Source organism: Ursus americanus, chromosome 3 (assembly GCF_024610735.1).
Source record: "Ursus americanus isolate L20-20 chromosome 3, mUrsAme1.1.p, whole genome shotgun sequence".
Classification (NCBI taxonomy): Eukaryota; Metazoa; Chordata; class Mammalia; order Carnivora; family Ursidae; genus Ursus; species Ursus americanus.
The window spans coordinates 35731054-35757505 of NC_142129.1; the positions used below are offsets into that span (position 1 = coordinate 35731054).

General features: G+C 34.8%; 1 protein-coding gene across 1 annotated transcript in view; it reads left to right on the forward strand.

The window, feature by feature from the left end:
• SAMTOR (S-adenosylmethionine sensor upstream of mTORC1) overlaps positions 1-26452 on the forward strand; it is a 92914-nt gene that overhangs the window by 18727 nt on the left and 47735 nt on the right. Inside the window, exon 3 of the mRNA XM_045792813.2 lies at positions 9747-9917. Within this exon, the coding sequence (XP_045648769.1) occupies positions 9747-9917 (171 nt within the window). The remainder of the gene's footprint in view (positions 1-9746; positions 9918-26452) is intronic.

Genomic DNA, 26452 nt, shown 5'->3' on the forward strand with positions numbered 1-26452 from the left:
GTCCTTGTCTGCTTATTCCAATACATGTTTTATCTAGATCTGCTTCTTTTGGCTGTTTTTTCTTTTGGTTATTATGGATCATTTTCCTGCTTCGTTATGTCTGATAATTTTTAAAAAATATATATATACTAACATTGTGTTTAGAAGAGACTGGCATAAATATTAGTTTTCCCTAGAGAGGCCATGCTTTTTTTTTCCCCCCTCTTTGACAAGCTGCTGGGATGAGAGACTGACACTTTGATCCATCAGGGGTTAAACTGAGTTGAAGCTGGATTTCATAGTTTCATTTCACCTCTGGCTTCAAATGCTTTGAGGGTGAGTCCTGTTTTATGTATATTACAGGCACATTCCTCTAGCAAGACTCTGGGACCTTAGCCTACAGAAGAGTGCAAAGAATTTTCTCTGCTTTTTAGTCCCACTCCATGCCTCTAGTGCTGCCCCACTGCCTTTTTCATATTTGAAAATCAAGACCTATGGGGGCGGGGAGGATGCAGGAATAGAACAGGGAGAACAACCTCTGCATTTGGGTTTCTTAAAGATTCCAGACAGCCACACCATTCTAAGCAACCATTAAAACTCTGCTGGTTTCCCTTTAATCAAACAAAATCCCTCTACTATGGAAGAATTGATCCTTTGCTGCCCATGTACCTTTTCAACAAACGTACAAAGTGCCTGTGATCTCTTCTCATCTAGGCCTTTCTTCAGTTCCTTTAGACCTTTTGTATCTTCAGCTCTCTTGATTTCTTTTTAATACATTGTTTTTTAGATTGTATAGTTCTTTTCCCCCCTAGTAACAGCATAACCAGGGGCCTGTTGTGTTTGTCTGTATCCTAATCCACAACTAGCTTTGTGTACTGTATTTTGGATGTATTTGATTGTTTTCTCATGGAGCCATTTAACTAACTTTTTCAATCTCTTTTATTTCTTATAACCTGAAATTTGGATCTAAAGTGTTGATTCAAGTTATATTATTTTTGCCAAAATGTTAGGTAAAACAGCACACTTCTTACTGCATTACACTAGGAGGTTCTTATGTCACGTTATTCTACCAGTAGAAATACTAAATTTTGCCATTTGGTTTACGTGATTATTTCATTGTAACCTTATATTTTCTCTTTGCAATTAGCACGTAATATGTAGAATGACATTTGGCTTGTGGATCAGTCCTATCTCCTAACAATCTTTCAGCTAACAGGTTTATTTCTGTTTATTAAATAAACTGTTTCATTTGGGGTTGCAAAATGATTTTTCAAATTGTGTCATTCTTTGCATTTATTAGCTTCTATAAATAAAAGCTTTTCTTTATGAACAGGGAATGATTACATGTTCTCCAGAAAGGCTGGGAAAAAATAAACATACATGTATACCTAATTCTTTCTGTTTAATTAGCAGTTTTTGCCATAAGTAATTGGTGTAATAGTTGGAATTATGAGTAAGTTTTGGTTTTGGTTTTTTTTTTTAATTTGTGGAATATCACTGTAGCCTCTTACATTATTATTTATCCTGTCTTTCCATGAGTCTTTTTGTTTGTTTGTTTTGTTTTTGAGAGGGGAAGATGTTCAAATTATTCCATGTGTAGCTGGTGGGAGCCCCTTCGAAGCTGGCTTTTGTGTTCTGACATCACCTGTGAGCACTTTCTTACTATATAGTACAAAATGAGCCTTTACTTTTGCTGTCCAAGACTTAGAATCAAAGTATTTCTTCACAGGGCCCCACTTCCTTTTAATGGGAAATGGCATATAGAAATTAAGATCTGGGCCCTAGATGTGCTGCTGAAGGACTTAGTTCCAAATAATATTAATACAGTTGCTTTGTCCTACAGTTCACATAAAGTGGTTTGAAAATTACAATGCCAGTTTTACTTTTAACAATAAACTGGGTGAAATTTAAAATTTCTTTGCATTTCTTTTGTCTTTAGAACATATCCCACTAAGGGTCAGGATCCTGATCCTGTGTTTAAAAGTTACTTGAGACAGTTCTTTTGTATATGGTTGTGTTCACTTTACTTTCATTTTTATAGGTTTTTCTCCCTATTTTAATTTGTGGGAATATAAAACACTTACATGGTTCAAAACTCAAAACTTTATAAAAAGTTGTATTCAGAAAAGTCTCCCACCCATTTTCTTCATTTGTTTTATCCTGGGTTTTTGTTTTTGTTTTGTTTTGTTTTCCCCCAGAATTAACCAAATTCACATACACACATATATCCACCTGTTCTTATCTATGTTCAAGTGGGACATGTTATATACTCTATCATGTACCTTTCTCTTTTACTTATACATGTATATTATATAGAGAGAGAGGCTTTTGATTTCTGTATGTTTTACATCTTGTTTTACTGAATTCTCTTACTGTCGATACTGGTTTCTGATTTATTCTTTTGGGTTGTCTGGGTAAACTCATCTGTGAATATACAGAGTTTTCCTTTCTCTCTAGTTCTTTTGACTAATACTTTTTCTGTTGTCTGTTACCTAGCTGTGCCTTATTCATTTAGCAATAATTTGTGTGGTATGTCTCCATTAAAAACATTGCTGGCTTTTTGGCTGATAAATATGTATAATTTTATGGTTAGGAAGTATTCATCAATTCCTATTTTACTGAGTGTTTTTATTAGGAATAGGTGTTGCATTATGGTGAATGTCCTTTCAGCATCTGTGGAAATGAATATGAGTTTCCTCTTCAAATTTATGAATATAGGGAATTATATTAATGGATTTAAATTTGTAGGTGAAAGATTTTTTGCTTTATTTTGTTCTACTTTTATTACATTGTGATTGATTTAATCTGTGTTGTTTTTTATGTGGCTCTTACTGTGGTTTTCTTCATGACATAATACATGTATATGGTAATTTATGAATATTCCATGTGCGCTTGAAAAAAGCTATACTTTCTATTAGAGAGCAAAGTTTGTTACGTAGGTAAGAAACTTTATTCTGCTCTTTCAGGCTTCTCTAATCTTGCCTAATATTCATTCACTTGATTGAGTCATGTATTAAATTTTCCTATTGTTAGTTGTGTCTATTTCTCCATGCATCTCATGGAGTTTCTGCTTTGTGAAAATGGCTGCTATGATAAATGGCACATAAATATTCATAACTATTATATCTTCTTTGGAAATTGTGGCCTTCAGCATTACAACTTTTCATTTTTTTATTCATTACCAGTCTCTTAATCAACATTTCTCAATCATCTCATGGATGAAATTCATCATCCAGTAAATACTTTAAAAATAGCTTGCAACTATGATGTTCCCTGAGTTCTTACATACCAAAAGCTGTTTTTCCATAGTTCTGTTACAAAATGCACAGCTTAGCTAGATAAAAATCCTTGACTCGCACTTTCTTTCCTTCAACTTCTGAAAATAATGTTTCTTTACTTCAGTCTTATTTTGTATCTTCTTTCCATTTTCTCCCCACCCGCTCCCCTTTCTTTTCCCTTCAGTCTGTGCTGAACTATTTGGGAGTCAATTGCAGAAATCCCAAGGTTTCCATTACTGAATACTTTAAGGTATATCATTGCACTTAGTTGAGGCACATTCTCTAGCTTTCTCGCTCTTTTTTTGTTTGAAGTTTTTATTTAAATTCTAGTTAGTTAACATATAGTGTAATATTAGTTTGCAGGAGTAGATTTAGTGATTCATCACTTAAATTTAACATGTGGTGCTCCTCACAACAGGTGCCCTCCTTAATACCTATCACCATTTTATTTTTTTTATTTAGAGTATAGGGTTTTTTTTAAGATTTATTTATTTAAAAAATTTTTTTAAAGATTTTATTTATTTACTTGAGAGAGAGTGAGAGAGAGTACACAGAGGGAGAGGAAGAAGCTGACTCCCCGCTAAGCAGAGAGCCTGATGTGGGGCTCAATCCCAGGACCCCAAGATCATGACCTGAGCAGAAGGCAGACGCTTAACCAACTGAGCCACCCAAGCACCCCATAAAGATTTATTTATTTATTTGAGAGAGAAAGAGAGAGTGCATGAGCTGGGGAAGCAGCAGAGGGAGAGAGAATTCTGAAGCCAGCTTCCAGGGGCACTGGGCTTAATCCCAGGACCTGAGCAGAAATCAAGAGTTGGCCACTTAACGTAATGAACCACCTAGGTGTCCATTTTTTTTTAAGGCTTTATTTATTTATTTGAGAGAGTGAGCGAGCATGGGTGGGGTGAGAGACAGAAAAAGAGAAGCAGACTCCCCACTGAGCAGGGACCCCAACACCTTAACTGACTGAGCCCCCCAGGAGCCCTACCCATCACCCATTTAGTCCATCCCTACTCACCTTCCCTCCAGCAACCCTCAGTTCTCTATAGTTAAGCGAAATAAGTCAGAGAAAGACATACACCATATGATTTCACTCATATGTGGAATCTCTCTCTCTCTCTTTTTTTTCTTTTTTTGTCTTTTATGACACGGACATTTTACGAATTTTACAGTCTCTCAGTATGGATTTGTATGGTTGTTTCTTTGTGATTAAGTGAAGCATATTAGCAGGAATATCACATAGGTGATACTGTGTCCTCAGTGAGATTTGTTCTGAGCTGAGGTTTTTTTTCCCTTTCAAGTAAGCTTTATTTTTTAGTGCGGTTTTATGGTCACAGCAGTATTGAGCAGAAAATACAATTCCCATGTACACCCTGCCCCCACACATGCACAGTGTCCTCCACTATCAACATCCACCCAGAGTGGTACATTTATTGTAATTGATGAACTACACTGACATATCATTATCATCCAAAGTCCATAGTTTGTTTACATTAGGGTTTGCTTTTGGTGTTGTATATTCTGTGGGTTTTGACAAATGTGTAATGACAAGTATTCACCAGTATAGTTTGACACAGAATGGTTTCACTGCCCAAAAAATCCTCTCTGCTTTATCTGCACATCCCTTCTTTCCCCATACCTCTGACAACTATAGATGTTTTTACCCTTTCCATAGTTCTGCCTTTTCTAGAATGTCGAAAGGTTGGAATCACAGTATATAGCCTTTTCAGATTGATATCTTTCACTTAGGCATTTAAGGTTCTTCAGTGTCTTTTCATAGCTCAATAGCACATTTCTTTTTAGCACCAAGTAATAATCCATTGTTTTGATATACCACAAGTTCTTTCTTTATTCACCTACTGAAGGACATCTTAATTGCTTCCAAGTTTTGGTAGTTATGAATAAAACTGCTGTAAACACCCATCTGCAGGTTTTTGTGGAAGTGAGTTTTCATTTTTGTGGGGCAGATATCAAGGAGTGTGACTGCTGTATTGTATGGTAAAAATATGTTTAGTTTTGTAGGAAACTGCCAAATTTATCACTTTGTATTCCCAATAGCAATGAATGAGAGTTCTTGTTGTCCCACATCTTTACCAGCAGTTGGTGGTTTTGATGTTCAGGATTTTGGCTATGCTATTAGTGTGTAGTAGTATATTGCTATTTTAATTTCATTTCCCTAATGACATATGACCTAGAGCATCTTTTCATATGCTTATTTGCTATCCGTATATCTTCTTTGGTGATATACAATTTGTTTATTCATTTTTAAACTGGATTGATTTCTTATTAAGTTTTAAGGGTTCTTTGTGTATTTCAGATAACAGTCCTTCATCAGCGATGTCTTTGCAAGTATTTTCTCCCAGTCTGTGCCTTGTCTTATTCTCTTCTCATTTTCTTCTCATTCTTTCATTCTCTTTTGCGGAGCAGTTTTTAACTTTAATGAAGTCTAGCTTCTCAGTTCTTTCATGGATCTTGACTTTGGTGTTGTGTCAGAGAAGTCATTGCCAAACCCAGGGTCACCTAGATTTTCTCCTAGGAAATTTATAAAACCCTTTAAGAGTTTTACACTTTTGTGTTTTACTGTGATCCATTTTGAGTTAATTGTTGCGAAGGGCATAATGTCTGTGTTTAGGTTCATTTTTTAGTATGTAGTTGTCATCCCAGCACCATTTGGTGAAAAGACTGCCTTTACCCATATTGTACTGCCTTTGCTCTTTTATTAAAAATCAGTTGAGTATATTGTGTGGGTCTGTTGCTGGCTCTTTTGTTCCATGGGTCTAGTTGCCCGTTCTTTTACCAACACCACACTGTTCTGATCCCTATAACTTTATAGTAAGTTACAGGAAGTCAGATAGTGGTCAGTCCTCCAACTTTGTTCTTCTCCTTCAATATCGTATTGGCTATTCTGGGTCTTTTACCATTCCATATAAACTTTAAAATTGGTTTGTTGGTATCCACAAAATAATTTGCTGTGATTTTGATTGAGATTGTAGTGAATCTGTAAATCAATATGGGAAGAACTGACGTTGTGACCGTATCTTCTTATCCACATTCATGGAGTATCTCTCCATTATTTATTCCCTTTTGATCTCAGTTTTATTTCAAATTTGAAATGTTGTTTCATATCTGCAGTTGCTTACTTATCTGTAATTAATACTGAAATGCTAGCTTTTTCCTCTTTTATGGCTGTTTTTGGTTCTGTGTTTTTGAGAATTTTCATTCACTGAAAAGTTTTGATTATTTTTCTCTTCTCCTGTAATAGAACCTTGTCTGGTTTCTGGGTTCATTGAACATTTCTTTCATGTATTTGTCTATTATGTTGGAGTATCTGTAGATGGATAGATAGGGTGGCTTACTTTGTTCTTTAATTCCAAAGAACCTTGCTTGATTGCTACAGATACAAAAGTATGGTTCCCTTAATAAATACTGTCCTCTTTTGGTCTGACTTAGGATTTTTTACTATGTGTAGATTATAACATCTCATTATCTTTAATTGCTTCATTTTTTCTTCCTTTATCACTAAGCCTCCAGAGATACCTCCTTTTTTCAAGGTGCCTCTTTTCTCCCCCAGAAGTAGGCTCTCCTTTTTGGTGACATACACTTTTTGTACAGTCTGTGTATGATGTCCTTTTGACCTTCCAGTGGCTAATGCTCTGGTTCACAATGTTCCAAATCTTTTTTTAAAATTTCCCCACTGAGAGTTGGACCCCTCTCTTGGATGGTATATCTTAGCTGGTGTGAATCTGTTTTTTTGCCACTTTTAAGACTCCATCATATCTTACCCTCTTTTATAGAGTCCTCATCTGGGTGTAGTTTGGGGGGCTCCAAAGCCAATTCAATTGGCCTTTGATTTTTATTTTCCAATTACATGTAAAATGAAGTGCTATTTTGGGTCCTAGTTATGCCATAGGCATGAACTGTACCACTGAAAGGTCTGTATATTCTTTGAAAGATGTATAGGGAGATTGGAATTTAGATGGCTGCTATTTTATGAGGATCTGGAATTCTAGCCCTTTAAGTATTTTACTGCCCAGTTTCTGGATAACTGTGATCTTGAACCATATAAAATTGCAATTTTTGTAATTCAAGAATTCTTGAATATCAGCAATTGTATATGGTGCTACTCAATAGAAAGGTAAGCAAGCTCTTTACTCTTGTGTTTCATATCTTAGTGAAGCATTATTTGTTGTAGAGGCATTATTTTTAGTACTCATTCCAAGGTTATAAAGGCTACATTTTTTATCAGCTTTATTGAGGTTTAATTACATACAATAAAATGCACCCAATTCTAGCATACAATTCAGTGGATATGGACAGTTGTTTACACTTCTGTAACCACCACCACCACTGTTAAGAAACAGAATATTTCCATCACTTTAAAAAGCTCCATTCCACACTTTTGCAGTTAGTCCCACCCCAGGAAATCTGTTACCTGCTTTCTGTCATTACATTAGATGTTTAAAGACTACATCTTTAAATTAGCCGTTGATCTGAAGCTTGCTTATCACTCCTGTGTCACCTGGTTACCCCTCCCCCATATTTGTGTTGGCCTCAGGGTGTTTTTGTGAGTCGTCCATCCCTTTTGTGCTCGGCACTTTACATTTCACATACCATATCCATCTCTGCAGGATCCATGATGCTTTTTATTTTTGGTGCCTTTACTCATGCTCTTCTCTCTGCCAGGAAAGCACTTACCTCCCAAACTAACATTCTTCCTTGCCTGATTTATTCCTACTCATATATTTAAAGTCAGCATATATTACCCATTGGGTTGTTTATCAATTGTATTTTATCTTTATCAATTGTATTTTCTTTATTGTTGTATAATTGTCTCCTTCACTAGTCTGAACTCCTTGAGGACAGCAATGACTTCTTCAGTTTGTTTTCACATCACAGAAGTGCCTGGTGCCTGGGGGCTCTCTATTCTTAATACTTAATAAATATTTGATTTATGATGAATGGATTTCAACTCCTATATGCAGGAATTAAAACTAAATCTACATAGGAAAAATTAAAGAAGTCTTTTTTTTTAAAGAAGTCTTAATAGTAGTTACTAAGAAAAGCTAAAGTTGAACCGAGCAGCATCCTGTAAATGTGAGGAGAGATGGGCATTGTTCCCTTAGACCATAGTTCTGCTTGCAGAAACCAGTTTTAAGTTAATGCTTCAATTCTTCTCTTGCTATATGTTTCTGGAAATTCAGCAAGCAGTGTCTATGGAGAAAAATAGTCTAGCTTTGTTCCAAGTATGAGCTCTATGTACTAATAATGTGTTTTAAGGGTCTAAAAATTTTTTTTTAGATTCCATTCTCCTACACTTTTTAAAATAGCATTGATAATTTTATCAGTTTTCATATGTATATCTCCTATCACAGTGTAAACTCAAGGGCCAGAGCTAGGTCTCATTAGTCTTTTTTTACCTTAAGATTCCTGTCTTTAATAGCTAAGAAATATTTGAGTCAATTCTATGGTTATGTTTGTTGTCCTATTACATACCCAGGCACGGTACCCTACTGTATTCACTCTAAAATTGTATTAGATTTGAAGAAAATTGATTATAAGGTTATACCAATCAAATATTTCTGATTTTGGCTAGCAACCTGATGTTTTCTAGACTATATGAGCTTAAAATGATACATCTTCAAAAAATCTTCATTTTAATAGTGTAAGAATTGGAGCAAGCAGGAATGATCTCTCGATGGATAAGAATAATTTCCAGGTGTTATTAAAAACCACTCTTATGTTTGAAACTTTTGTTCTCTGAATGTCTACCTATATGATACAGAACCATTTTTACCTGAACTAGATTTTTATTCCCTACTCTCAGAGCAAATAAGATTAATGAGTCTTAGTATGTTGACATCCTGACTTTGTTTTCATAAACCAGCAGGGATCTAAGAAACAACTATTAGGATATCTGTCTACTGCCAGCAAAGCTGGCTCAGAGTTAACTGTAATGACTGTTCTTTTTGTATGCTGTCACTGAATAGCAGAGTTATCTAAGCTTTTCTGGAGGAACTTATGTTTTAGTTAAGAATACAGTTCAGCAAAACATATAGGCACATCTCTACCCCTGAAAGCATACTCTTTTTCTTTTTTTTAAGAGAGAAAGAGCACACAAGTGTGAGAGACAAAGGGAGAGGGAGACAGAATCTGAAGCAGACTCTGCGTTGAGCGTGGAGCCTGATGCAGGGCCAATCTCACGCCCTGAGATCACCACCAGAGCTGAAACCAAGAGTCAGTGCTGAACCAGCTGTGCTACCCAGGCACTCCAACATACTTCTTATTTATTAAATATAATCTATGATTATGCTTTGTTGTATGGTAGTTAAAAGTGCTTCAGGGTGCTCAAACCTACTTCTGTGTGCTATTTTCACAGGAAGAATTTGTAATTGAAAGTTTCCCATTTTGATTAATAAAGGCTAATGTTTTCCCACTCTATTTTATATTTATACCTAGTGTTTTAAAATACAATTTCATTTTGCCTTGTAGTGTATGCAGAGAATATTTCCAAAATGGTGGGAAGAGAAAAGCACTTGAAAAAGATGAAAAAAGAGCTGTACTCTCCACTAAGACCACTCCAGCCTTAAATACACACGAGTCTTCTAAACTTGAAGGCCATTTAACCAACCTCAGCTTTACAAACCCTGAATTTATAACTGAGTAAGTATACTTTCTCTACGCCAATTATTAACGTGATCCTGGATAGCTGTATTAGTAATGTAAAATAGTGTAATAATTTACCACAAGTAGTGGGCCGTTTTCTTGCTCCCCTGATAATAGATTAGGCTGAAAAATGCAGATCTGTAATATTACTAGGTAGACAACTAGCATACACCCAGTATATTTTTGATAATATATTGTGGAAACTCTCACTTTGGATTTTTCCCCCAAGGAGGATGGTGGTGGTGGTTTTTAGTAATTTGCTTGGGCGTAATCTGTGGGATCTGCCTTCCTTGCAGTTTGTATAGTATTGTCATTTTTATTTTTTAGGCTTGTTTCCTAGAGTCTGTCTGCATAGCTTAGTGGTCAGTGATAGCACAGGTTGTACTCAAATATCTCAAGCCAGATAGGCTTCCACCCTCTGCCAGTGGGTGTGTGTTGACTGGGGAGTGCTCTTAAAGCTTAGGCAGTTTTCCAGTCTGCCTCACCATTTACTTTTCACGAGACCCTCTTGGAGCTCCTGTGCTTGTTCACTTAGCCTCCAGGTCATTCAAGGCTATGTGGAGACCTTACGTAGCCCCTGTATACCTTCCTCATTTCCAGGATTTTTCTGGTTGAATTTCTTAATAATTCTCCAGTTTGCAGCTCAGCCCAACCAAAGCTGCAACCTCAGGCTAGCATAGCTTCTGACTTTCTCTGTTTATTTTCTGCTTTTACTGATAAAGCTCTGTGTGGGTTTTTTACCCTTTGTTCCAAATCAGGTTAGCCCCTTCCAGCAGTGAAGCTGCTGCTTTTCATAGCCATCCCTGTCCTTGAAGAACTTCCATACCAACTGAGCAAGGGGTAGAAGTGATAAGAGTGGCTTTAGGCAAATAGATCCTCACTGTTCTTAGCTTAGGATCAGCTTGTTTTCATGAATAAACACTTCTCAACTTGTTTGCCTTTGAGTTCCAAAATGGTGGTTTTTGTTGATTGTGTCCAGTTTTATAGTTGTTTCTTGAGGAGTGGATTTGCTAACTCTACCCTGCCAGAGTCAGGAAAAGAGAATCTCAAGCAGACTCCATGCTGAGCACAGAGCCTGAGGCAGGGCTTGATCTCAAGACCCTGAGATCATCACCTGTGCAGAAACCAAGAGTTTGCTGCTTAACAGACTGTGCCACCCAGGCGCCCCTCCGGTTTAGTTTTAAAGGAGAAAAATTAGTTTGGTTTTAAGTATTTAAAAGAAAGTATCCAAATATGATTGTTATAGGTCAGGATTTACTTAGTATTGAAATTAAACATTGAAATGAGTTACCTAACATGGCTAGGTTTAGATTTTCTTCATTCTAAGAACTCTGGACTCCTTCATATACCCTCTGTCCCCAACTTGTGTATGTAGACATTATTCCTCCTGCTTTTCCTGATGTTTTTGCAGCCTTTACTCTAGTCATATAGAACTATTTAAATTCCCCTATTGGTACATGCTTGGTCTCACTTTCTGGCCGTTGCAAGTACGACATGTCCTCTTTTTGATAAACTATTGCTGTATTATATTAGGCTATATTAGAAGCATCTCCCTTTCCGGAACTTAACTTGAACTTCCCAAAAGAATTGATACTCTTTGATACCAATATTAAACCTTTTTGTAAATAATTCTATTATAATACTTACAATATTGTACTAAAACCACTACTAAATATTTTTCTGACTACGAATGAAGTAAGGTCACAGTGTAAAAAATTTGCATGTAAAGAAGAGTGTGGATGTAGAAAAATTACTGCTCAATCCCAGTTAAATTTGGGCACATTTCTTTCCAGTCTTTTTAAAAATTACTGCTCAATCCCAGTTAAATTTGGGCACATTTCTTTCCAGTCTTTTTAACAGGCATTGCTTTTTACACAGTAGAGACCATGTAGTAAAAGAATTCTGTAACCTGCTTTTCCCATGCTATTGAAACACTCATTCTGCATTATATTTCATCACAAAAACCTACCAATGTATGTGTCTAAGTATAAAGTGATTCTGAACACAAAATAATACTCAGTTTTCCCAGAGAGAGTCGTAGTCTCCTCTCCTCTTTCTCTCAGGTAGATGAAATAATCAAGAGTCAGATGTTTATTTATTTATAGTTATTATATAGGAAGATACATATGCCTTACCATCATATCTACTTGGCTTTTGACATCGGATAACAAGTTTAGATAGCAAGGGTTCTCTTTTTCCCAGTCTTATCTCAAAATATGTATTCAAGTCATTCTGATTTCTGGGTGCAGGTAACAAGGACTCACATAGCAAAAATACCTCTTTTTTTTTACTTATGTTTCATAAAAAGCAAATTTAATACCAAATGTTACTGCTAGAGTCACTTTTTTTAAGTCATCTATATCTCAGAATTGAGATATAATGTGATTGCTGGAAATTTTACCCCAGGTCCCAATTACTACCCATTCCTCCTAACATTAAGATAGCTGTGTCCCAACCCTCTTTCATCTTATACATATATACTTGTAATTGATACACAATTATTTTGCTGCCTTAAAATATTTATATTTTTTGAAAACCTTCAGATGACCATATTCTGGGCCATAAAACACCTTAGTAAATTTTGAAAGGTAGATCAGAGTATTTTCTCAGACCATACTAGAATAAAAGTAGAAATCAGTAGCAAAAAGAGAGCTGGAAAATCCCAAAACATTGATAAGCAACACACTTCTAATTAACACACGGATCAAGAAGTCATCTTAAGAAATTTCAAAATATTTTGCTCTAAATGAAAATGAAAATGTATCTTACCAAATTTATGGGATGTAATGAAAACAGTGCTTGGAGGGAAATTTGTAGTATGAGTGCATATATTAAAAAAGAAGAAAGATTAAAATCAGTACTATAAGCTCCTACCTTCGGAAACTAGAGAAACAAGAGCAAAATAGATCCAGAGTGAGCAGAGGAAAAGAAATAATAAAAGTTACAGCAGAAGTCAATGATATTGAAAACAGGAAAACAGTAGAGAAACTTAGTGAATCTGAAAGCTGGTTTCTTAGAACATTAATAAAATTGATAAACCTCAGACCACGCTAACCAAGAAAAACAAGAAAGAGAAACACAGATTACTAATATCGGAAATGAAAGAGCTGCCATCACTACTGATCTCATGGGGACAGTAAAAAGATACTGTAGGAATATTACGCCCACAGATTTGATAACTTAGATGAAATGGACTAATTCCTTGAAAGACATAATCTACCAAAACTTACACAAGGGGAAAGAGATAATCAGAATAGGTCTATACGTATTAAAGAAGTTGAGTCAATAATGAATAGCCTTCCAAAACACAAAGCACAAGGTCCAGTTGGTTTCACTGATGAAATCTACTGAACACTTAAGGGAAAAACTGACACCAGTTCTCTGCAGTCTGTTCCAGAAGATTGAATCAGAAAGAACACTTCCTAATTTGTGCTGCAAGGCCAGCAGAATGTAGTTTTAAGATGCTGAACCAGTTTTCCCATTACCTATTCTTAAGTAAAATTGACGTGTTCCTGACTGATTGTATAAACATGATTAGATAATGAATGTATTATTATCTGTATTTGGGGGTTAAGTTATGCTTTAGTTGCTTGTGATGGAAACAAATCTAAGGTGAGAAAGAGACTGGAGAATTCATCTAGTTATCACGTGATGTTTCTTTTTAATATGATTTTTATAAGAAAACATCTACCAGTTAAAATTGTAAATCTGTACTAAATTTTTTGCTCCCCTCTCCCTGCCCCCTTTTTGGTCAAGTTCATCAAGTGGCCTTTCGATAAGTGAGCAACCAAACTACATTGTGTGAAGTCATTTTGGTCTAATGTTAGTTTTTTTCTCAAATAGTACTTTATTGGTCAAAGTAAAGAAATTGAGAGGGCTCAATAATGTAGACTTTGTAAAGACTCAGATACAGTGCCCTCTTTTTGAACGGATAATATGGTGGAAAGGATCTTGCTTTGCATATATTGTTCTTTTAAAGTTTGGACATTTAGGTTCTCTTCTCAGAATTAAGCATCTCTCTTTGCTTAAATCTTTATGTTCTTGGGATGGATTTCTAGAAGTAGATTTCTGGGTTGAAGAGTTTGAGTGACTCGGGGCACTTAAACATATTGCTGAACGAATTTCCAGAAAAAATGATACTAAATCCATTACTTCTAGCAGCATAAGTGCCCACTTTGCCAAAACTCAAGAGCACTGAGTATTTTTTTTTTTTTAACTCTTTATCCTGATGGAATAAAATGGCATCCTGGCTTAATAGGCACTTTTAACAGATACGTAAAATAAAACAAGGAAAAGGAAATTTATAAAATAAAATAAAGGAAAATCATATTAAATCAGGAAAGTAAAATTCATTTTACGAAGTTCTAGTACTTGACATGGCATTGAAACATGACACACATGCTGTCACCATACTTTCCAAAAATAAAGACTGTTAATTAGATGGTCTCTGTTGAACCAAGAATCTTACTATAGGCCTTACGTCCATTCTTGCCTTGAGATGTAGATAGTGGCCATGTAAGGTATGTGACAGAGGGAATATAATACTAAAGAAGATCTAATTAGACATAATAATGCCAGTTTGGGGAGTTCACTTTGTAATAAATAGTGATTTTGAATACCATTTTAATATTCTCTTTTTTCCTTAACTTTTAGTTAGTTTAACTTCTATTCAATTTTAGCATTCATTTATTTTATTTTCTTGGGCTTTTTAATATTGAAGGTTATTTTAGTAAGTAAAAGGTGTTACAGTGTTAAAGGAGGAAGTTAAATGTCTTTTGAACATAATTCAGTAAATAAATTAAAAATTTTAAGTGTTTCAATTGTGGTTTTCAATAGTGTTTTGCCTTTACTTTGAAATGTATTATATATTAATCAAAGTATATATACAAACACAAATTTGAACCTGAAACTAAAATTCTTCATTTATTTTATTGAAATGTTAATAAGAGTAAATTACAATTACACATAGCAGATCTGGAGTTTTAGTAATAGTATGAAAATATTAGGTCCCATTTCAAGCCATGTGTATTATGTTTTAAAGCTGTTTCTACAGAAACAATGTACATTACCAATTCTATGTTATAAAGTTTTCCTCCATACATTTTCTTGGTTTAAAATATGTATATTGAAAATCCTGAAAAAGCTGACTGCAAATAATCCATGCTTTTATCGGTTGCTCCTTTCTAAAAAGTTAGAAAGATAGTTCTTTTCCCAATTTTAGCACTGGCTCAGAGAATAACCTCGGGGAAATACCTAACATTCCTAAGTCTCCTTTTCTTTATATATAAAAAAATAATACTGTATAGGCTTATAGCTATTTAAAAAAATGGGAAGAACTATGTGTAAAAACCCCAAAGCTCTGAATTTTCGGGTAATCACCCAAAGTACTAGATGTTGAGAATGAAAGTAGTGAGGATTATATAGGTTCAAAATATAATTTGGATAACGGCTCAATTGGCAAATCATCATGACAATACCATGATCTAGAATTCTGTAACCTGATTGTATATAAAGGAAAATGATGACTACAAAATGTTTTCTACCAAAAGAAATTGTGCCTGGAGAGATTTTTTAAGTAAACGTGCTTCCTTAGTAAAACATAAAGCATGCACGGGGCACCAGGGTGGCTCACTCGGTTAAGTGTCTGCCTTTGGCTCAGGTCATGATCCCAGGGTCTTGGGATCGAGCCCCACTTCGGGCTTCCTGCTCAGCCAGGACCCTGCTTCTCACTCTCCCTCTGCCGCTTCCCCTGCTTGTGCTCTCCTGCTCTGTCAAATAAATAAATAAATAAAATCTTAAAAAAAAAAAAAAAAGGCAAAACATACAGCATTCAAAAAATATTTCTGTTAACCTAAGTTTATAAGATTCTTAATGTAGTTCTGTGTATTGTGTTCTCAACTATTAAACATTTAGCATTGTCTATAAACCAGGTTATTATTTTAATAACTAGAATTGAATCTAATTTGATCTAGTAAAAATATATAAAGCTAATGAGACTTCTATGGGAAATTATAGAAGGATAATTTAAGAAACGGAGTCTTCATCTTTTGTTTTAACTAGAGATTACTTTTCCAATGACTTACCTAAAACCCTTACTGAAACAAGTATCAATGAATGTTACTCATTTTGTGGGAGTGTTTGAGGCATGTGCTATCATTATGTACTATTATCTTATGAGTCTTAATGGTAATTTGGTGGTTATAAACAATCAACTTCTTCCATATACTTCTCCTTATCACTGCAATGTTGTCTTTAAAAAAGTCTTCATCTTAATTCATGTGCTGTAAGAATGTGTCCTTTTATTAGTCCATCACTGTGCCTTCCTAATAGCAATACATTCCCTTTCTCTGCCTGTCTCTTAGATGCTGGTCCTGGGGGCTCTCTTCACACTTACCATATCCTCCCATGACAGCTTAATTTACTCCCATAGCTTTGGTTAACACATGTATGCCAGTGATTCCAAATCTGTATCTCCAGTTCCAATCTCTTATCTGAACTTCATATATCTAGTTGATTAGACATCTCTGTTTGTGCCTGTGAGATATCGTGACTGAGCTGGTTTTCTCCCCTTTCCTGCTCTGTGAACCACCCAAATCTGTTCCTCTTACAATTTTCCCTGTTTCATTAAATGTTATCTGTATGCCCAAGCCAGAAACTTTAAGATTTATTCTTAACTCTGCCCCTATCTAGCTTCCCACATCTAGCTAGTCACCAAGTCTTACTATCAGTTCTAAGTTCTCAGTATCGCTTCTGTCTATCTCCTGTCTGTACTCTGTTTCTTACAAGGGCTATTGCATAGTCTCCTACTTCCAGTTTTTCTCCAATTAGTTCTCCACAGTACAACTTGAGAACTTTTTCTGAAACACAAATCTGATAATACCAACTCTCTCACTTAAATTTTTTCAGTGATTTCCCTTTTCCCTTGAGACAAAATCCGAACTGCTAACATAACATAAAAAATCCTCCATGATTGACTTTTGTCTCCCTTATTTCTCAGTTTTTCTTTTTAACTATACAACTCAATAATACTGCCCTCCCTTTTATTCATGTAGAGTTCTAGCTCCTGCCTCGTTTATTCCTTCTGCCTAGAACATTCTCTCTCAACCCGTCACCTGAAAATTTGCTGTTTATCCTTACACATCGTCTTAAACATTCACCTTTTCAGGAAGAACTTCCTCTACTCCTGGACGTACTTGGTATCATTAACAAGGCCACATTCTCCTCTATCACAACAGATGTCAGAGTGTGATCTGTGGATCTCTAGGAGTCTCTGAGGCCCTTTGGGAAGAGCTGTGAATTCAAAATATTTCCATGTTAAGATATTTACCTTTTTACTGTGTGGTCATTTTACTGATAGTTCAAAAGCAATGGTGTATAAAATTGCTAGGATCTTAGCACAAATTAAAGCAGTGGCACCAAAATATGTTAATAGTCATTATATTCTTTACCGTGCACTCAAAATTTTCAGAAAAGCCCAGTTTCACTTAAGAATGTCATTGATGAAGCAGTGAAAGATAAAAAATTTATTAAACTGAACTCCTGAGCAGTCATCTTTTTAACATGCCATATGATGTGAAGTAAACAAAAATGCTTCTGCTACATACTAAAATAAAGCCATGATGTCATGATGATTATCCACCTATTTCTATTATCCAAACTTCAGAAATTTGCAAAAAGGGGAAAAAAGGGAAAATGACTCTTCACTACATTTTTTATTTTGGAAAATAGGGTTTTTTAAAATGTATATATGATTTTATTGTTGCTATTTTTATGAGTAAATTTAAAAATTCTCAACTATAATTTTTTTTTTAAGATTTATTTATTTGAGAGAGAGCAAGCATGTGAGTGGGGAGAGGGGTAGAGGGAGAGAATCTTCAAGCAGACTCCCTGCTGAGCTTGGAGCCCATTATGGAGCAAAGTCTCACGACCCATGGGATCATGACCTTAGCTGAAACCAAGAGTTGGGAGCTCAACCAACTGAGCCAGCCGGGCCCCCTTAGCTATAATTTCCAATACAGTTAATATCAATAAATATAACCCACATAAACAACAGTTCTTTGGGGTCTTCAGTGATTTTTTAGAGTACAAAGGGATTCTGAGACTAAAGTTTGAAAACCCCTGCTCTAACACATTGTATTTCCCTGATTCTGTTCATGGTTTGTCTTTCTGTTAAGATAACATCCACATTGCTTTGTGGGTAGCTCAGCTCCTAGCATAGTGTCAACACATATTAGGGCCCCAATAAGTACTCATTAAATTAATGAATTCAACAAGCATATGTTGATTATTACCTTGCATATTGTTGAAAATATGAGTCTGAAGGTGAGAAAGGAATTCAAAAATCAGAAAATAGATACAGAAGTCTCATCTGCATTTGGGGATCTTTTTGATTGGTGGAATGACATGATACTATCTGGATATACAGAATATCACCAGAGTCAGTCTGGAGAAAGATGATAAAAAGAGGAGAGAGAAAAACATTAATTATGGAACTTGAGGGAATGCTCACATATAACAAGAATGAAAAGGAAGCTACATGAACGTAAGAGTTCAGAAGGATAATCATCAGGATATAGATTAAGAGGATCGTTCATTGGAAGTTTATGATGATACTGTTAAGTATGAAAGTGAGCAGAAAGGTTAAGATAGGATAATGTCCTGAGGGAAATTTAGATCAGTTCTATCCAAGTGACTACAACACACATTTTAGTCTATAGAGTAAATTTTTTATTATCTTGAATCCCTAAAATAAGACTTTAGCTGAATTTATTTTTAATGCAAATACAACAACAGTAACAAAATTAGGAAATGGAAAAGAAAGTAGCACTTGGCGAAAGCCAGGAAGAGATGATGATGATGATGATGATGATGATGATGATGATGATGATGAGTGTGTGTGTGTGTGTGTGTGTGTGTGTATACACACACACATATGTATAGAGTTGGGTGGATTGAAGAATAAATCATATTTTTAGTGCTACAACTTTAATCATCACCTCCTTACCCTTAGGAGGATCACTTTCTTAATAAAAAAATCTATTTGGTACTTCTCCAAAAGACATACTTTACCTAAAAGCTCTGCTCTTATTTCCCATCATTTGTCTTTCTGGTCCATAGTTTTTTTCTTTAATTTTTTAAAATTACTGATTATACTCAGAGAATGGATTTTTCCTTTAGTTCACGCTATCGTGCCTAGTTAATTGGGATAACTTGGTTTCCTGATATTAAACCTCAGAAAACATTTACTAATTTTATATGGGGTATTGGAGAGTGATGCTATACTTTATGTTTTGCCATTTTTTTATTAAATCACTTGCATTTTGATAAATGTAACTCATTCCTCATCACAGCATTTTGATATGAAAATGTCAAAATATCGCTGTGGTAACTGTCATGATTAAGGATGGTCCTGTGCAGATTTTTACTAGTGATGCCATACCTATAATACCTATTTTCAGAGATTTTTAGATAAATCTGGATATTATTTCATGTTAGAGTATACTGAATATAGTTGGATATATCCAACCAAGACAATGAAGAATCATACTCAGTTATTAAAAGGGAAAGGACAAATTTAACCTGGTGGAATGCTTAACCATCAATTTGTACTATAATTTTTATTTTGTTACACTGCCTATAAATAGGGTGACCGTATGCCCTGGTTTGTCTTGTACAGTGTTGCTTTATGCTTGTTAATAGTGTTTCCTTTTATTTTCAGAAGTGTCCAAGTTTGGACTATATATGGTGATCCTCCGTATAAAACAAGGAACCAATACTGTAATCATAGCTTAGTTAGAAATATACAGTAAGGAAGACATATGATGTGATGAACAGTGGGTGTTATATGAAACTGATAAAAGTATTGAACACTACATCTGAAATAATGATGTACTATAAGTGGGCTAATTGAATTTAAATTTAAAAAAAGAAATATGCAGTAAGAAGGAATAGATTTAGAGATTAGACAAGAGAGATAAGTAAACAGACATCATGACTTAGCTGATGACTTCACTTCTCCCAAGTAGTAAGAACTGGCTTAGAAGAGCAAGCAAACAGAAAAGGTAGAGACTAATGGAATTGAAAACAGACATTCAGTCTGAAAATCTGTAATTAAAAGGCAGAAATACTGTTGACCAGTAGAGTGAGGCGTCATGTGGCCTCAGCAATCAGAACACCTGGGCAGGTATATTTTCAGTCATTCAGAAAAGTATTTGCTGAATGCTACTGTATTTCTAGCTCTCTGTGCTAGGTAATGTGGAAAACAGAAAAAAGAATTGTAAGATTTTTTTAAAACAGGATAATACTAAGACAGACATGTAAAAATGCTAAGTGGCTTAGTTAACATTTAATTCTTCAATTGTGTATTTCTGTATTTGTTACTCTTGGTTGCTTAATAGTAAATGCAGTAGTTTGCAGGTGTAAGGTATTCCTAGAGCAAAGCCATTATTTTCCATGTTTTGCTTTTAAGTATTAATAATATTCAGTAGTCAAACTAATGGACTTGTTTGCATCTTAATTTAAACAAAGTTCTGAGTGTAGGAAAAAAGATCTGTGCTTTTGAGAATCATTATGCCTTGTTTTATAATTTATCCATCCAGGAGTGTTACTCAAAAATAGTTTTGATACGTGCAAATCATATTACAGTAGCAAAGAAAAAGATGTGGAACAGATTAATTTTACTTAGACTCTAGTGTACTAAGTGGCATTATGCCTTTAGACCTATAACCTCTTTGCGTACATGTAATTCCTTTTCATACATGAAGAATTCCTGAAAAATGTTTAAAAGAGTCAAATGAATTCATATAAAAGATGGATAGTTATAAAAGGTCTTTTATTCCCATTCCCTTAAAAAGTAAAAGAAAATTCTTAATTATACCTCATGCTTTAAACAGAATTAGTGATAATATATTTCCAATATGCTATACCTGTTCTTTAATAACTATAAAATCAAGTAAACAATTTAATTTTAGCTTCTCAATTGTAAATCCAGTGGGCATAAAATTGAGAGATTAAAAATTCACTGCATGAAGCAGGCTTAATGAATTTTACCTTTGTCTCTGTTGTGCTAAGACTGATAACTCAGTTCATGTCATGTCACTGGCATTTTAATTTTCCTGTCATTTGCATGAAATACTGGACAGTGCAATAAATTGTGTTTAATTGGCAATGGCATATGTAGGGGAAAAACATGAACCCCAGTTTTTAAATACCTTCATCTGGTGTTATTTAACAGTCTCCCTACTTTGCTTACAATCTCATTCTTTTTTGAGAAAGTATAATTGTAACATTGTTTGAAAGCCATGGTTTGGAGGGCGGGTGCAAGTATGGATAAATTTGAAAGAAGGGAATTTTCAAACTCTTGAGATCTATTACTCATGCCTGGACAGGATCTACTGTTTAAGACCTGGAGGAAAGAATAAGGTTAGTGTCCTTGGCTTTCTAAACCTTCTACTATGAAGTTTATGGGGAAGCTGCTATTTAAAGAGATACAGTTGGAGCTGAAACTCATAATCAGCATAAGAGCCTTCTTCTTGAGTTTCCTTCCCTGACCTCTTCTGTTTCACCAGGCAGCAGCTGTTGTAGCCACAGGCGGCTGACCACTGGATCTCATTCCTTTCCTTCTCTAGCTGTCTCCATTCTCTGTGCTTCACTTGACCAGAGGAGACTAACCTACCTTTGGATCTACCAAAGTCAGAGCTGGCTTCTTTAGATTAGCCACAGTGTTGCACAGAATTCTGAAATGGTTTCCCTGCACCAAATTTAATAACACATTATATACTAAGTTTATTCTCATAATACTGACAGTAGCCAAATTCATCATATTAGGTAACTGTGCATGGAGGTGGAAGTGAATACTTCATTTGTCAAATCATATTATTTCTGATTTTTTTGAAGTGGTATTCTTCATGTAGTACTATATATTTTTATTCTATTGAGTATATTTCTCATTCTTCAGTTTAACTGTCACAGGAAGACATGTGAGAATAATTCATAATACATTTTAATTATATAGCAATTACTAAATTATATTCTGGCTGTGTAAATTTAAGGATAATAACTTTGGCTTGTTTATCACTGTATCATTGACACCTGTGGAATACCTGGCACATAAATGCATAGTATATATTTGAATAAATAAAAGAAAAAATATAAAAACTGTTGAATAATATAGAATGTTGGAGGGTAATTGCTTTATTTCTGGAGAATGTTTTAAAATTAAGAGCATGGCCTTAACTTAAGAGATAAAATGTAAACTTCAGGTGGAAGCCCTCTTTGAAATATGTTAGCTGTCAAAGAACCTTGGATTCTTTCCCACCTTCATTTTCCAAAGAAGTAGTATTTAGATTTAAAAGAAATATTGTTACATACATTAATTTTTATCTAAAGCAGCAGTGATTGAGGTCATAGCACAAAACTTTTAAGCTATAAATGTAAGTATAGAGTAGTCAGGTGTTTCAGAATGACATTATCTACCTAATTCAGTCTCTAAACCTTTAGGCAATGTTTATTTGCTTTAAGAACCATTTAAGAGGAAAAGCCTATTTCTCTCAAGGTCTCTGTACTATTATGGATTAACTCTAAGTTGAATACATATTCTCAAAGGGAGAAAGAATTTTGAAAACCTGGGAAAGTCTGTAGTCTGACAGAATTCACAGTATTCAAGTAAATTAATCCATTCTATCATAAAGTCACAAGAGAACCTGTGTCTGGAGGCCAGGTTTTCTTAAGGCCTGAATAGTAGTTGAGAACTTAAGAAAGAACACTAAAAGCATTAAGTTGTTTACTTAGTTACTGGCCCAAGGGGCATCATAAGCTTCCTCACCACTGTAATTTTACAAGCCAATGTACTAGTGTATAAAACTCCATGGGCACAGATACTGCAGCTATTTTATTCTCTGCTATAATTCTGGGGCCTAGCACAGTAGCCTTACATATAAAGGAACCTAGTAAAGGAGTGAATGAATGAATTCTCTATTAAAGGGCTGCAGAATTAATTTTAAGCAAAATTCTCAAATATTACCAATCTCATGATTAACATAACTCTGACTTTAGAACATAGAGATGAGTTAGTTGAAATGGGTAATAAAGAAGGTTAGAAATGGAGAACTAATGGTACAGTTGACCCTTGAACAACATGAGTTTGAACTGTACCGGTCCACTTACATGCAGATTTTTTTTTATAAATATAGTACTATAAATGTATGTGCTCTTTCTTACAAATTTCTTATATTTTCTTTTCTATAGCTTACTTTATTGTAAGAATACAGTATATATATACAAAATACATGTTAATTAACTATGTTATCAATAAGGCTTCTGGTCAATGGTAGGCTATTAGTAGTTTGGATTTTGGGGGAATCCAAAGTTGTATGTGGATTTTCAGCTTGCAGGGGGTTGACAACATGTTACTCTGGGGTCAACAGTACTCTGTTTTGTTTCTATTGTTTTCATCCCTAGAATATTTTTTCAGTTCTGTATATTGAGTAAGATAATGTTGGTCTAAAATATTTTAGAGTAGTATGGATCCGTAAATGCATCAGATAATAGGTGATCCCAAGAAGAAAAAGAATTAAAGTGTTAGAAGTAGACTTAAGGTTTTAAAAAGGGGATGAGGGGGCGCTTTCTATCTTCAGAATACATTGATAATCTAATACCTCTGTACCACTTGACTTCTTACCCTCGTTAGTATAAGATAGTATATCCAGTTTGAGCCGACTTATAGTTAAACATCTGGAATAAAGATGAGATCAGTTCAAGTAATTGCTAGGGAACTAAGGCCTTATAACACAACAGTGAAGAGGAAGAAACAAAAAGGGAAAGGGAGAATTTTTCAAAGCATAACAGATTAGAGACTTTAAATAAGAAGACAGAAGAAGGGTCAAATGTATAATAACAAAATGTGAAAGAGAAAAGACCAAGTAAAAAGCAGCAAATGATTCCAAAAACATAGGCATATTTATCGTAGGGACAGTCTTATACATCTATAAAAATTATTAATGATTATGATGAATGACCCTATTGTCAAGAAAAGATAGTGTTCACTGAGTCATTTTTAAGAAGACAGGTAAGTCTGTTAACAACTCTTAAAAGATTTCCATTACAGGGGAACCTGGGTAGCTCAGCAAGTTAAGCATCCGACTCTTGATTTTGGCTCAGGTCATGATCTCAGGGTTGTGAGATCAAGCCCTGCGTTGGGCTCCACGCTCAGCAGGGAGTCTGCTTGATGTTCTCTCCTTCTCCCTCTATCGTTCTCCCCGTTCCACGTGCTCACATGTGCATGTTCTCTAAAATCAATAAATCTCTCTAAAAAAAAAAAAAAGATTTCCATTACATAAAAAATACATTCTCACTCAAGCACTAGATCCTTGCCCTTAAAGAATCACAAATTGTGAGTTGTTAAAAAGTACTGAAGTGATGGATAAAGAAGGTGTGGTGTGTATATATATAAAATGGAATATTATGCAACCATCAAAAAAATGAAATCTTGCCATTTCAACAATGTGGATGGAACTAGAGGGTATTATGCTAAGCAAAATAAGTCAATCAGAGAAACACAATTATCATACGATCTCACTGATATGCAGAATATAAGAAACAAGACAGAGGATAGTAGGGGGAGAGAGGAAAAAATGAAACAAGACGAAATCGGAGAGGGAGACAAACCATAAGAAACTCTTAATCATAGGAAGCAAACAGGGTTGCTGAAGGGGAGGGGGGTGAAGGATGGGGTAACTGGGTGATGGACATTGGGGAGAGTATGTGTTGTAATGGGCACTGGGTATTAGATAAGACTGATGAATCACAGACCTGTACCCCTGAAACAAATAATACATTATATGTTAATTAATTGAATTTAAAAAATTAGAGAAAAAGTACTGAAGTGTAGGTTGTCAATAAGTTTGTCATAATTAATAAGATGAAATAGTTTAAACAGTATTTACAAATACATTATTAATTAAAATAGCTTCCCTGTGATGTTAACCGATATCTTAAGATACAATCAGAACAGGGTCATTATTGAATATAAATCTCATGTCAGTTAACGTTATAATTCTGAATTTTTCCAACTTTTGCCAGATCTGATCTAGTCATTTTTTGCTTTTTTTTTTTTAAAACTAGGAATAGAAATCTCAGATCTGTTGGGATTTTTTTTTTCTGTAATTTCCTGGTATTTGCATTTTTCCATTATCTTCCATAATCCTGAGTTTCTTTGCCAGGAGACTGAATAAGCTACTCTTTCATGAGGCTTATTTTAAAATTAGTAATTCAGTCTGTTCACTCACCTGGGAGCAAGGAAACTCAGGATATTGTGCTTTGCTGCTAGAGAACAAATAGTAGTGCTATGCCAATGTCACTCCTCCATGTTTTGGAACTCCTCTTTATCCCTCAAGTAACCCTACACAACAGTGGGAAGCTTGATCACTAAACACAGAGACTCTGTGGGCTGTGTGTTAGAGTTCTCCAAAGGAACAGTCTGTGTGAATATGTATATAGAGAGAGACAATTTATTTTGAAGAATTGGCTCCCATGATCGTGGGGGCTGGCAAGTCCAAATCTACAGGGTAGGTCAGGAGCCTGGAGACCCAGGCAAGAGGTGATGTACCTCGAGTCTATAGGCAATCTGGAGGCAGAATATCCTCTTTCTCAGATAACCTCAGTCTTTTCCTATTAAGGCCTACAATTTACATGATAGAGGGTAATTTGCTTTACTCAGTCTGCCAATTTAAATGTTAATCTCATCTTTAAAAATACCTTGACAGTGACATCTAGACTGGTGTTTGACCAAATACCTGGTTACCAGGTTACTGTCGCCTAGTCAAGATAACACATAAAAATAACCATCACAGAATGTCAGTGTCAATTCGCGTACCAATAAAGGTTAATTTCTTATTATAGAAATAAAAATCACAGATAAATAGAAGTTCTGATGTTTGTTTCCTATACTGACAGATGATTTTTATATTTTCTCTACTTTTAGGAACACTGTAATGGGTGTCCTTTACAGATAGCCTTAATTAAGAAAATACTTATGAATGTTTCATTAAGTATATGAGCTTTCAGAAGTAAATCTCTGATATATGATAAAGCCTCATTAATTTGAAATTCATGATTACTAATATCTCATGAAAAATTTATCTTTTCTGTAACTGGGATTTTTAAACAAATTAATGTAATAAGTATTACAGTTGGGATATTTAAACATTTAGGAATGGAAACTTCAGACTTCAAGAAAAGTCGTTATAGACATTTAAAAAACATTCTTTAATGATTTCACCCTCTCAAAATTACTATTACCTCTCATTTGCATGTACGTTTTTACATTGGTGCTCTCAAAGTATATATGTATATGTTTATATATACATATATGTATGTGTGTTCTATTTTCACTGGCTAGGTAAACATAGGTGTCTGTTGTGGTCCTTGTATTTAATAGTTGTATTTTAATTCATCACATTCATGTTTGATATCTTTTGTCATGTTGTCCTTAAAATTTATAGTGATAATAGTGCAAGTTAAAAGATACGAATATT